The 14324-nt window shown below is 45.1% G+C and overlaps 1 protein-coding gene across 1 annotated transcript; it reads right to left on the reverse strand.

Annotated features, from left to right (window-relative positions):
- Nucleotides 1-780: 780 nt before the first annotated feature.
- ZBTB20 (zinc finger and BTB domain containing 20) lies at nucleotides 781-14104 on the reverse strand. The gene is made up of 2 exons (XM_054974966.1): nucleotides 12515-14104; nucleotides 781-1235 (listed from the first exon to the last, which is right to left on the reverse strand). Exons 1-2 carry the CDS (start codon nucleotides 14082-14084, stop codon nucleotides 817-819), a joined length of 1989 nt encoding a protein of 662 aa, XP_054830941.1. The 5' UTR covers nucleotides 14085-14104; the 3' UTR covers nucleotides 781-816.
- Between the last annotated feature and the right edge of the window lie 220 nt (nucleotides 14105-14324).

Consider the following 14324-nt stretch of genomic DNA (forward strand, 5'->3'; position numbering starts at 1 on the left):
GACACTGAATAAATTACAAAAAAAGCCACTTTTGCTCACCTCATCCTTACCTCATTGTTCCTAGCTTTTGATGAAAGATGGTGTTGGCATTAGTGGGGGGGGGGGGGAAGAAGTTGGGGATCATGAATCAGAACGTGTGGAATGGAACAGAATCCACAAGAGGAACCTATGATTCTCCTTCCCCATCCTGCAGGGACTCCACACCATCCAACCCAAACTCCCTTGCCCTTCTCCACAGCCCTTTTATGATAGCAAGACTAATGGTGGAAACCAGAAGGGCCTGTTTTCTGTGGTTGTTGCTCAACTGAAGGTTCTATTCCACAGTTTTAACTGGATACTGTGAAGTCCAAAGCGGTCAGAATTATGCATCTGTCCATTGAAACACTGCAAGCGGTGTATTTACGACAGTAGGCCTTGTAGATGTCATAATATATCTGCTTTTGTTGGTTTTTTGTAGTGCTCTTCATAAGTGACAAAAAGAAGATTTTTAGAAGTTTTTTTTTGTAGTAAAGAAGGGTTGTATTTAGAGGCCAGTAGCTAGAGATCCAACCAGTAGATCCCCTGAAGCACTATCTGGCCTTAAGGCCACCATCAAAGGAAGACTGGAGTAATTACTATTCACCCAGCCTTCAGAAATGTAATGTACCAGCAGGCAAAAAACAGTTCTTCATGTAGTACAAAAAATGAAACAAAACATACAAACAAACAAACAAAGTAAAAATGAAAAAAAAAATCTTAAATTCTAGTGCCATAGCTTTCTGTTGTTGTTTCTCTGGTTAAATTTTGATGTTGTTCAAAACAGAGACCAGACTTTACTTATCCATCTGAAACATGCATCCTCATGTGGTCATTAAAATGCTCAATTTGGTCAAACTTAGCTGGACAGACGGAGCAGACATATGTGGTTCCCTCTGTGCAGGCCATCACTCCAGCAGGGAGAGCCCTTGCACCAGTGCCTGTTGTGCTAGGTGTTCCATTGGTGGCACTGTGCAGAGCCACGTGTCTTTCAAGCAGAGTCTTGTGTGAGAATTTTTTCTTGCAGATGTAGCATTCATAGGATTTCTCCCCACGGTGGAGCCGCATGTGCACATTTAGGGAGCTCTTCTGGGTGAAACGCTTGTTACAGATGCTGCACTGGTAGGCTCTGACCCCGGTGTGAGTCACCATGTGTTTGATAAGGTAATCCTTTAAAGAGAAGGATCGCCAACAAATGCTGCATTGGTGGGGTTTCTCACCTGCATATTGGCATAAGGGAGAAGAAGGGGAGTGGGACAAAAGAAAAAAATTAATACCAACTAACTGAAACTTTGCAATTAACAGAGTTCTGGCTTCCTGGCTCTTTCTATGGAACTCACTGAGCAGAACTTACCTCCCTTATGGGCTCCCAAAATGCTGTTAACAGTCAGGAGACCCATATGAACAACGCAGGAGGCAAACAATGAATCAGTGGAAATTTTCCCCACGTTTCATTCATTGATAGAAGTGATCTTATATCATTAGACAAAGACTGTAAGACTTAAATCTACAGTTCAGTTCTTAACTGAGCCTTTTAACAATTAACGTCGTTATTAACAAGCCAGGAATGATGCTATGAAAAAGTACAGATGAAGAGAGGAGATTCAAGGTCATGTGTTTTGTTTATTGTGTCTTTTTTGTTCAGCAAAGGATGCATTTGAAGTGCCAACACAATTTGATAAGGCACTGCACTATTCAGGAAGCCACTCACACAAGTAACATGTTGATTTGAACCTATCCTGAAACATTCATCTGACTAGCAATGCTATCTATACTATATAACCCACAATGGAAATTGGTAGTAAAAGGTAGCAAGGCCTACATAAGAGATCATGCCGTATGTATTGCTACCTGAACATGAAACTGCAGTTTTACCAGTGGTGCCTAATGAGTAAATGAGATTCCACACACGTTGGATAATGCACTTTCAATGCACTTTATCAATCGTTTGAGGTGGATTTTTTGTTCCGCACACGAAAAAATCCGTTCCAAATGATCTATAAAGAGGATTGGAAGTGCATTATCCAACGTGTGCGGAATCACTCATGGTGTCCTAAAGTGTTTCTCCCCCCCCCCCACCCCAGGCCTTGCTTTTTATTCTCCATCTTACCATTCTAATATCTTATGTCCCTTCCCCAGAGAATTTAAGGAAGGTGTTTTTGAGGTGCATTTGCAGGTAAATTTCTTTGGAAGATTGGAGGGCACTTCTCTTTGCAGCTTTAACAATTAAATCTTTAAAACAGCTGTCCACACATTCAAGTACAAAGTCATAAGTTACATATTCCTGAATTTAGCTTTTCTGGGAAATGACAGACACGAGATTATTACAGCTATGTAAAGAGGAAAAGGATGAGTTGGATCAAGATTATAAAGAGACAGAGCATAACCAGAAGGCTGAATGATTTACAGTGTCATTCTAAACAGAATTATATCCTTCTGTCTCTTGAAATCAATGGGCATAGAAGGGTGTAATTCTGCTTAGGATGGTGCTGTTAGTGCCCATTTTGTTTAAGCCTTAATAAAGATGGAAAACTATCACAATGCAATAACACAACTGATAAAAAAGAGGTTTGAGGATATGTTCTACGTCAGGGTAAAAGTGGAGTAAATAAAAGAATATTTGGAGAAATTGAATCAACTAAATTTAGCTGGTTATGATAATCCTGGAACCCACAAGTAGGCAGATTGGCCATGTTGCAGTACCACTAGCTACAGAAATCATGGAAAATGGTGGCGATCTCAAAAGACTGGAAAAGAGCAAACATACCAGTTTGTGATAGTCTGCAGTCAAAGAATAAGATCTGGATCCAATAGCACCTTAAAGATCAACTAGATTTTCAAGTATGAGCTTTTGAGAGTCAAAGTCCCCTTAGTCAGATTCTTGAAAGCTCATGCCTTGGAAATCTCTGAGGTCTTTAAGGTGCTATTGGAACTTCACTAGTTGGGATGGGGAGTGAGCCACCTCAGCTTAAAAAATGGGAAAGTGATAAATTTTCCTTTGGACAAGTATACTGCTGCCTTGGATAAGGGTATAAGCTGAGTTAGGCTTTTATTTTGGGTTTTTTAGTTAGGATTTTGGGTCAGAGGTAAAGGTATTCCCCTGTGCAAGCACAGAGTCATTACTGACCCATGGGGGGATGTCGCATCACGACATTTTCTTGGCAGACTTTTTGTTACGGGGTGGTTTGCCATTGCCTTCCCCAGTCATCTACACTTTACCCCCAGGAAACTGGTTACTCATTTTACTGACCTCGGAAGGATGGAAGGCTGAGTCAACCTTGAGCCGGCTACCTGAACCCAGCTTTCGCCAGGAGAACTCAGGCCGTGAGCAGAGCTTGGGCTGCAGTACTGCAGCTTACCACTCTGCGCCATGGTGCTCTGTGCAGGGTAGGGTAGGAACTTTGATTTAAGGAATTAAACCCTCTAAAGGGTCTGTTCTAATTCTAACTTTTCAGGTACTGAGGCCAGGTTCTCTACTTGAGAGGAAGCCTGTCACCTTGTCACCTTTGTTAAAAAGGTTACAAATGAACCTTGAATGCTGAGGAGTCCTTTCTGGTGAAAAGCCAATAATCCCCCTTCCCCCGGCACCTGTGTAGTTAACTTAGGATCATGTTCAACCGGATAACTCCCAGTAGGGAAAAGAATAACCTCTAGGGAGTGGAGTGTGAGCCAGTTGTGTATATATTCTTAATATTCATTTCATACTAAATATTTAACTGTTTCTACAATTTATTTCCTGTAAATAAATCTTTGGTTGCTGTTCTGTTCCAACTGTATGCTATCTGTCCAGTCAAAAGAGCTGTGGGAAAAGTGTTTCTAATCACATCTCTATCAATTACCACATTATTAGGATCACAAAAAAGCCTTCAGGGAACATAAAATTACACACTACAATCCAGTTAATAAAAACTTCTGTCCCTCTCCTTTCTATTGATACTGTGGTGGATGGGGTTTAAATAGAAGAAGAAGAGAGGCCAGAGGCAGGTGAAATAGGACAGCATTCAGTCCAGGAAGCCTTTACCTCACAGCTCTCCCTCCTTCTCCTTCACCCCCATCACACCAGGGTTACACCACAAATAAAATAAGTGGCAACCCAAGCTTGGCAGTCTCAAGAGAAGCTTCTTCAAGATGCTGGGAAAAGCTAGCCTGATTAAAGGCACCTGCTCCCTCCATGTCACCCTTGATTACCAAGGGCTAAGTCTAGAGGTCTGGCCTGTCAGAACCTCCTCATAAGGACTGTTCTGCAAGCCTGTGGCTTTGTGCTAGCCTGATTGCTTCCCTGGCATCCTTGAGTACCAAGGGCTAAGTCCAGAGGTGTGGTCTGTCAGAGACTCCTCACAATGGCTCCTTTTCTAAGGCTGCATCTGTGTGCCAGCCTGATTAAAGGCTCGGTTCCGAGCACTAACCATCACAGATGTATTACTAACTTAACAATCACAAGCAAAAGATTGTAATAATAGGCTGGACTTCCACAGGGAAGCAGCAAAATAAGTTTGCACTTAACTGTAACTGCTGTTCATCGAGTGGTCTTCTGTGCAGGCCCACATTGTGTATGTGCAGGCCAGCCATGGAGAAGATTTCCAAAGCTTTCTAGAAGGGAGGAAGGGGAGGAGCCCCCTTCCTCCCTTTGGTGCTTTCCTGCCAAAATCATCACATGACCAGGAAGTGAGGGGCTGTTCAATCAGTTCTCTGCATGCCACTGCTGGAGACCCCGAGAAACTAAGGTTCAAGAGTGTTTACAGCGGGGCAGGTGGGAGGGGAGTGCGCTTCCTGCACAGAAGACCACTATGAACAACGGTTACAGGTAAGTACAACCTGGTTTTCATCTTTGTGGTTTCTGTGCAGTTCCACATTGGGAGAGTAGCAAGCTCATTTACTGAAGGAAGCAGGTATGAAGCTCGCAAGGTAAGAGCCTGTGGAGGACCACCTTCCCAAGAGATGCTTAGTGTCTCACTGACATTAACCCAGAGGTGCTGCTAAAGTGGGGAGCTCTCTAAAGAGTCCCTGCCAAAGTACAAGCAGGAATGCAGCTAGGTAAAGGGCATTGAACAGTCATGTCCTCAAGGGAGAGTGTGCTAGCCTCTACCAACCCTCAAAGGAAGGATTGTGTGAGGATATTGCCAGGTCTCTTTTGGAGCCTGAATGACTAATACAACTAATGACTAATAAGGAGTTACATTCCTACTTTGAAAGACTTTGGAGATCCAGTAAGGAAGAGGAAAGTTTAGAGTGAGTCCCAAACATAATCAATAGCACAAGAAGAAGGGTCCAAGTCCTGCTATAGCCTCAGTAGAGAGTCTAAGATATGGTAATCAAGGAGAGCAGTTGCCACTTTGAAAAAAACTGAGATTACTGCTATAGTGTAGGAAAAGGAACTGACTGAAACTACCAAAGCCATCAGCGGGAGTGAAAACATAGCAGAGCCACACCAGAATAATGAAAACAGTGAAGCAGGTGAGATGGGGCCAAAGAAAGGACAGACACTATGCACCATCAATGAACCTTATGCTGCTAGCAGACTAATCTGCACAGCACTAAACAGCCAGGGGATAAAACATTAAAACAGATTACCTTGCTGGTGGACTAGCAAGGGCATTCCCCAATGATGGGGGGTCCCTGGCAGCAAACAAAAGGACAGGCCATGGACCATCACAGTGTATCACAAGGCCAAAGAGCTCATGCCTCCAGAGTATCTAGGAGTTGGTACCAGTTAGTGGAAGAAACATAATTTCAATGCATTGTAATTACACGGAGCATTTGTAGTAAAACAAAAGACCAAGAAAGTTAAGGTATGTCTAGTATTCTTGGTGAAACTAGAACTAGTATGACAAGTCATTTTGCAGAAGACCAGGAGCCCCTTAGAGGCACACCCTCGTAGTAGGGCCCCCACTCTGCTGGGGTGGCCCTTGAGATGGGACAAAATCTCAGAGTCACAGCATCACGAGAATGCCCTGGGAAGAACAGAGAACTGGAAGCATGAGAATGGTGCATATATGCTCTGTCTAGGAAAGAAGGAAACAAATTTGGGTATCTCATAATGTGTGAAACTTAAACTGAAGACCACATTCTGCCATGGTGACATATACAGGTCTGTAAGAACACAGAACTGCAATTGTGAAAGTGAAAATACTGAACAACCTTAGTAAAATGAGGATCAACTAAGACTGACTAGGCAAAGGAAACTCTTTTTCAACTAGTAGGACAAATATGGGATTGCCCTGAAAAGGGTATGTAGGCAATCATGAACAGACCAGAGGAAAAAACTATATTGCAGTCTCAAGTGGGATACTCTAGTTGTTGTGCATTTTATAAACATACAAGGTGTTGTAATTTTGCCACTCGTCACTTGCATGCCCAACAGCAGATGGACTCTATGTAGGAAGAGTAAAGAGTTGTGTGAAAAAGACAGTCAAGCACAACTGTAAAGACTACAATACAGAAAATTAGATGACGTGGACCTAAAATAGGCTTTTCTATTTCTTAACAAATAAGGAGCACTCAAAATTAACACTCTTTTTTCTGTATCAAGGGAAATACTGAACTGAATAGTTCAATTCATGGTAGGACAGGCAACCTCTCCTGAGATGAGAGGTGGGGAAGACCTTGGGTCTTTTGAGCCCATAAAGCAACACAAAGGTGAAAAAGAATTGTAAGAAAACTGAGTAGCAGAAGACCACTGAATTTTTACTTTCTCTTGTAGAGTAAATCAGCACAAATAAATTTAAAGGCTTTCACAGCAAGCCCATTCCTCCCCATAGAGTGCTTTCTATCTAGACTGAAGAATTCATTCTCTTGTGAAGTTAACAGTCACTACGTTTTTTTTTCTTTTAAGTATGAATTAGCTCCATATTAAAGGAACAGACTCATCACATACACTAGAGTTATAGGTTGTGAAACACACAGATATTTGAAGGAGTAAGAACTACTCACAAAAAGCTCATAGCAAATAAATGTTAGTCCTTAGGGAACCACTAGGCTTTTAGCTTATTCTACAAAGATGCAATCTGCTATTGGAGATGTTCAATGGCCTCAATTTATAACACTTTAGCCAATCTCCTTTATGCTCCAGGATAGGGTTAAACGGGTTTCATGCTCCGTTCAAAGGAGATAGTAAAAGGATCATCATGATCTGTTGATTAGCAGCTTAAAGGAAAAATTGCAGCAGGGGAATTCTGCTTCCCACATAGACTAAGGCCCCTTTCTCAATCACAGTTTAAAGCACCATTTTTGAGCAGTTGCAGTTGCTTTGGCTTGGCACCGATCATTTCACACTTCCCAATAGTTTTGATTTGGACTCTTGTGATTCCTTTCAGACCTGACTCTGTTCAGTTTGGGGCTTTTAGGGCATTGCAGTGCACGTCATCACCGTTTTTTTTAACATGTGTAGTAACATTTGTACATCTGACGGACAATGCCCCCCCATGCCCACCCTTCAACCACCCACCCCCACCCCACTCTTCTCAGGGTAAGCCAGGACTTGCCTCCCCAGGGGGAAGGCACGGTGTGGGGGAGCAGACTCATACCCACCCCAGCTCAGCTGAGACGTGCCAAGCTGAGGCTTGGCTAGGGTGCCCACTCTCCTGCTCCACAGCCAGGCTGCACAGTACGAGAGTTGTCCCAGCCAAACCCTGGCTTGGACAAGGTGGTTCTCGTGCTCTGCAGCTGGGCTGCGGAGCACGAGAACCACCTCGTCCAAGCCCTGGCTCGCTGCACGCTCAGCTGAGCGCACAGAGAGCTGGGGCTTTGGCTGGGGCACCTGCTCTTCTGCTCCGCAGCCGGGCTGCAGATTATGAGAGCTGCCTCATCTGAGCCCCAGCTTGCTGTGCGCTCAGTTGAGCGAGTGAGTGCGCAGCGAGCTGGGGCTCGGACAAGGCGGTTCTCCCTAGCCAAGTCCTGGCTTGGTGCTTCTCAGCTGAGCCGGGGTGGGTATGAGTCTGCTTCCCCACACCGTGCCTTACCCCTGGGGAGGCAAGTCCTGCCTTATCCTGGGAAGAGTGGAAGTGGGGGTGGGTGGTTAAAGGGGCGGCATGGGGGGAGGCTTGTCTTTAAGAAGATGTAGTAATGCAGGAATGTTATACATATGCTCAAAGTTTTTAAAAAAGGGTGCTGTGCAAATTGAAGTCCTACCTTACACTGGGAAAAATGGGGTGGGTGGTTGTCAGGAGGGCTGCAGAGCAGCCAAAAAAATGGCGGAAAAGGAGTTCAGAGAGCTGAGATTGGTGAGTGTGGCTAATTCCACACAAACCAATCAGCTCCCAGGAAAAAGGAGAGGGGTGGGGAGAAGTGCTGCAAAACGTTCACATTGGCATTAACCGGGTCAGCCGCAACTGGGCAACTGATTAAAAATTAACATTGGGGTATGTCTGCAGGGAGAAAAGTTGGGGTAATGGGGAATAAGAGTGACACCGTGTCTCATGACTAGCTTGCAATATGAAACCCCTGCAAACATGGGATGCCGAACAGGCATGGACACACTTTAAAATCCTAGTGGGAAAAGTACAGCTTACAGCATTCACAGTATACAGTGACTGAATTAAAGATGAAGTGCTATTTAATCTGCAGGCCATCAACAATAATAGTGATGACCACTGGAAGGAAGTATAAATTTGCTAAAGGATTGGAGCAGGGGCCCTGATAGCAGCCGATTCAATGAACGTTTGTATGTCAAGGACTTCTTGTCCTGGGGCACCCTTTCTGAGTAGAAATATAAGATGTTCTTTAAAAAGATGGGTGTAGAGTTTATCTAAATCCTACCTTTCAGCCCCAGTGGGAACTCAAAGTGATTATAACATTTTATATCTTTCCATTCCATCCACACAACACCTCTGCAAAGCAAGCCAGGCTGAGACAATGCGATGGGCCCAAGGTCACAGGCAAGCCTTTCAGGTAGAATGGTATCTGAATCTGGATTTCCCAGATCCTAGCCCAATGCTCTAACCACTGTACAAAACTGGCTCTTGTTAGAAATGGTGTCATACAGGAATGACCCCAGGGACAGGATGAACTCAACTGCAATAAGGACTCTCTCCTATCAGTGGCAATTGTAATGCTTTGGAGTCTGTTTTACATTAGTCCCAGGATACTAAAATCTGGTGCAGTTCCAGTCCAGGTTTTACTCATGTCTATGTAAACTGGCTGAAGGACTGCTATGGAAGGCCTGAGCTAGGCCTTGTGTTCTTTTCTTTGTTTCTGCTGAATAGTTACTCTGTGTTGACTAAAAAAGACCCTCTGAAGCTTACAGCAATTACATTGAGCACTCTGGAAACAGCCAGCACTAGGGTTGCCACATCCCCTTACCGGGGTGGGGACCCTGCAATTACCATTATTGCTTACCTTTATTAAGCGAGAGTGATGTCATCGTACAGGTCCTGGAAGTGCTCCAGACTTCACGTTGGGCTGACTTGGGCCCCCAAGTAGGCCGAATCAGCTTGGCGTGAAGCCTGGGAGCACTCCCGGGACCTGCATGATGACATCACTCCTGGGAGTGTTGTCGTTGTGCTGCACTGGGAGCTTGCCCCAGGAGGCCTATTCCCACACCTTCCCCCCTGTCGGCCAAGTGAGTAGTGGAGGGAGGAGTCTGGGAATGGGGGATCCCTTGCCCTAGCAGGGGGATGGCAACCCTAGCCAGCACCATGCCCTGGAAGGAAAAAGGGAGTGTGGACATACATGGATTCAACAGGAAAAAACTGCCTCCAAAAAGCATTGGGCTTATAGGTGCTGGTTTATCATCTCTATTAAAACAGAAGCAGCTGAGGAGCCCCAATCATTATATTGATGTTTCCAAGCTGCTATGTCACTGTGTTAGTGGTATATTCCTGTCTCCAGGGACTGCACCTCAGAACCCAGGACAGCCTGGCAGGAGGTGGGATTTCTTGAGTCAGGCAGGCACATTTCCAAAGGCCTTGGGAGAAAGCCTCTCAGCCTCGGATCCCAGGCCTCTGAGATGTCTCCTCTCAGAGCTGACACAGCCAAGGGAATGTAGGGACCTTTATTCAGGCAGGCAGGCAGGCAGCCAAAACCTTTAGAAAAAAAGCCTCTCAGCCTCCAAACCCAGAGATCAGTTATGCTATACCTCTAGGTGTCTCCCCTCAGAGCTGACACAATGAGGGGAGGGGCCTTTATACAGGAAGACATGCAGGCAAAGCCTTTGGGAAAAAAACTTGGAAAAGAGGGCTCCATAAGGCCCCATTTCCAGGCTTCTTCCCTCGGAACCAAGGAGCCAGGTGCCTTTAATCAGGCTGGCACACAGCTGCAGCCTTAGAAAAGGAGCCATTGTGAGGAGTCTCTGACAGACCACACCTCTGGACATAGCCCTTGGTATTCAAGGATGCCAGGGAAGCAATCCGGCTAGCACAAAGCCACAGGCTTGCAGAACAGTCCTTATGAGGAGGTTCTGACAGGCCACACCTCTGGTCTTAGCCCTTGGTAATCAAGGGTGCCGGGGAGAGAGCAGGTACCTTTACGCAAACTGGCATGAAGCCACAGCCTTGAAGAGGGAGCTGTTGTGAGGAGGCTCTGATGGGCCAGACCTCTAGACTTAGCCCTTGGTAATCAAGGGTGACATGGAGGGAGCAGGTGCCTTTAATCAGGCTAGCTTTTCCCAGCATCTTGAAGAAGCTTCTCTTGAGCCATAACGCCAAAGGGAAGACAGAAACTTTTCTTTATATGAGGTTGTATTCTTTACTAGAATTTCTACTGATGGGTAAAAACTTTAAAAAGAAAAAATTCTCCTCAGCCTCAAGGATGAGGTGAGGGAAAGGCAGAGAACAGCAATGAGCCTCTCTCTATGACAGCAAAAAGAGAAAGAGGGCATAGCACCTCCTGGTCATGTGAAGTTTTTTATGGGAAAGCGCCAAAGGGGCACTCCTAGTCTTCTAGATAGTTCTGGAAATCTTCTCTGTGGTTGGCTTGCACATGCACAGTCCCAGTGTGTGCCTGTACAGAAGCCACGAAGATGAATCATCAGTTCCACAGGTGAGGATTACAGTGCAATCCTATGATGAGTTATCTCATTAAAATAAATTGGGTTAGATAGCACTGTAGTGGTAGTGCTGTTCATGAATCTAGCATTATGTCAATGGAGGAAGCTGATGGCTTTTCCCTCTGTTCCCCTCCTCCCAGCTGTTCTTTCTGTCGATTCCTAGGGTCAATCTTCCTACCTCTTTTGTCAGTGGAGCTCCGCTGATGGAAAAGAGGAGGGCAATTTCTCCCTCCCCACCATGGCTTTTAGTCTATGTAGGTCTGGGGATGCTGGAAATCAACTTTCTGGTGTTGTAAATGACTGCTGGGTGAAGGTAAACAAGAGACATATGTATGACTCGTGCTCACAGATCAAGAGATCAGCTCAGTATCTTTCTATGACTTAAATAAGGCAATGAGCTTTTCACATATAAAACTGTACAGAACATTCAAAATGAACTTAAACTCATGAGCTGGGCAGATGAAAATACAAAAACATTAATTAAGGCCAATAGTAAAGGTAAAGGTAGTCCCCTGTGAAAGCACCGAGTCATTACTGACCCATGGGGGGAGTCGCATCATGACGTTTTCTTGGCAGACTTTTTGTTACAGGGTGGTTTGCCATTGCCTTCTCCAGTCATCTACACTTTACCCTCAGGAAACTGGGTACTCATTTTACCGACCTTGGAAGGAGGGAAGGCTGAGTCAGCCTTGAGCTGGTTACCTGAACCTTCCACCAGGATCGAACTCAGGTTGTGAGCAGAGCTTGGACTGCAGTACTGCAGCTTACCACTCTGCGCCACGGGGCCAATAGTAAAGGACTACAAAGAGGGATGACGAACTAAGCACATGTATACAGTACAGAAAACTGGCTAGCTAGAACTGTTCTCAGGAAAGGCTGGGGTTATACTGTATAGCAAACTGCATGTAGCTCAATATGGTAACAGTGAGGCTACAATCCTATACATACTTTCTTTGGACTAAGTTCCATGAACTCAGTGGAACATACACTTCACTGAACATGCACAGGACTGCTAATGCCATTTTAGTTATGCTGAGCATTGTTTCCAAGACATAGCACCATTCAATTATATTAAGTTCCCATAACAACATCTATAGCGGTGTGTTCAGTTTTAAAACTCCAAAGTTCAAAAAACTATAATAAAGGGCTTAGAAGACAAACTCATTAAAGGATGAATAAAGAAAGTGGGTTTGTTTAGCAGCCTAGAAAAATGAAAATATTCAGAAAATTTTCAATTGTATAAGCGGGCAACATCTGCTCACACACTGAAGCAGAATAGATCCTATCAGAAGTTTTAAAGAGGCTGTTGCATCCTGACCTTGGATCAGACAGGATTCACAATCAGATGATACATTCTGCAGTGAGTGCTTTCAGTGCCACGTGTACAACAACAAATTGATGGACTAAATAATTACCAAAATCAGCATTTTGCCTATATTAGGTTGACAGAGTAATACCTCTTAAAATCAACCAAATGTGTTTCCTCTTCACAAATAAGCCAAACAGCCATACACTTACCTGTGTGTACAAACATGTGCTTGACATAATTTTGTTTGGCGGTGAAAGTCTTGTTGCAGAGGGTACACTCATAAGGCTTTTTTTCACCCTGCCCACCTGCTGTGCTGTGGCCTGCAGAAGGAGCCAGGGGCTGTGGGGCTGGCAGTTGAGCTGTAAAAGTTGACAGACCAGGCTGGGACACTGTCACAAACTGTGTCTGTTGACCTAAGGGCTGGGGCAGGCTGAAGAGGAAAGGCTTGGGGCCACTGCCAGCAGACTGTGTAGTAAAGAGTGCAGGAAGGTAGGTGTTGCCAGCTGTGCCAATGACTTGGGTGTTGCTGGTCAGGGTCAGTGGCATCCTCAGATTGCTGGTGAGGGTTTCTGTCTGGCGTAAGTATAGTTGAGTACTTGGCAATGGTTGGGCAACAGTAGTAGTGACAGAAGGTTGCAAGATCCCCTTTTCACTACTGTTATTAATGGTGATCACTGCGTTGTCCCTTTCAATGTCATTGCCTCTGTCTGGTGAAGAAGAGTTGGCATCTATGTGCTGCTGAGTGCCTTCAGTAGAAGTATCATTTTGTTCTGCTTGGGAAGTCTCTTGCTGACCTTCTCGGCTTAGACCAGCCATAAATTGTTGCTCAACAGAATCAGGTTCAGTGCCGATAGAGGAACTGACTCCAGAGTCAAAGCTCTCCCCCTTGGGCTCACTCTCAGTGCCTTCTGCTTGATCAGTATCCTCAGTGCATTCCTCAGATTCATTGCGCTCTAGTATTTGTACCCTTTGCTGTCCATAGTAGTCATAGTCATCCTCCATCTCTTGCTTGATGTGAATATTACCCATAAGAGTCTGAATCCGAACTGGTCGTGGTTGCTTCCGGCAGTGTGTGGTTTCTGGAGTGGTAGAGAGATACCGCTCCATTTGCTGTGAGCGCTCATGGATCCGTGTAATCCAGCTTGGGTCTTCCATGTGATGGTCTCTGGACAGTCCCAAAGCTGTTTCATGGTGGCTGACCACTGCTCCGCTGTAGAATGAACGCTCTCCACTGCCATTCTGCATAGAACAGGCATAGAGAGCTGAGTAGATTCTGTCTACACTGTGCTGTGAGTGGCTTTGCAGGTAGCCAGATTCTGTGTCACTGCTCTGCCCTGAAGTGGCCGATTCAGGAGTTCCTCGAGGTGTCTCCTGGGCAGAATCCTGGATGACTGGATAGATGTCACCCACGTTCTGTGACACAATCCGTGTGCACTCATCAATCACAGTTTTGATCTGAAGGATGCTGGCTGCTGTTAGGATCTGTAAGGCCTCTGACTGTGAGACTCGCAGCACGCCACTGTACATGAAATCAATGAGCTTTTGCACTGACTGGACTGAGACCACAGAGGGAATTTCAATGTCACTGTAGCCTAGTAACAGCTTGTCCTGGAAGAAGGGGCTGCCAGCCGCCAGCACGCAACGGTGGGCACGCAGCATGCTCCCATGGATGCGGACCGTCACATCACAGAAGTGGCCACGGTTGCGTTGCTCGTTGAGGGTCTCGAGCACAGAATTGCTGAAGTTGTGGAGATTGATGCTGTGAATGCGCTCTGTCATCCCCTTGCAACTAATGTTACCTGAAGCAATGGACAAAGCAAAACAGAAAGACATATTAGACTTTGGTTGCTGCATGATGATGGATTTACCCCATAGATGCTGATCCTTCAGGGAAATCAGTCTCTAAAGCACAACCACATTACAAAATCCTTTAGTCTGGATATGATGGATTTCAGGATTTTACCATTCAAATTTTAATACATTAGGAGGCATCTACTACAACTGTTTTATTTGCATATT

Source organism: Eublepharis macularius, chromosome 3 (genome assembly GCF_028583425.1).
Source record: "Eublepharis macularius isolate TG4126 chromosome 3, MPM_Emac_v1.0, whole genome shotgun sequence".
NCBI classification, from domain to species: domain Eukaryota; kingdom Metazoa; phylum Chordata; class Lepidosauria; order Squamata; family Eublepharidae; genus Eublepharis; species Eublepharis macularius.

What these genes read in the sequence shown, in the direction of transcription:
- ZBTB20 (XM_054974966.1), bottom strand. Translation starts at nt 14,084, where the DNA reads ATGACAGAGCGCATTCACAGCATCAATCTCCACAACTTCAGCAATTCT. An exon ending in GCACATGTTTGTACACACAG is followed by an intron (nt 1,236 to 12,514) that starts GTAAGTGTATGG and finishes GCCAATATGCAG; the next exon opens with GTGAGAAACCCCACCAATGC.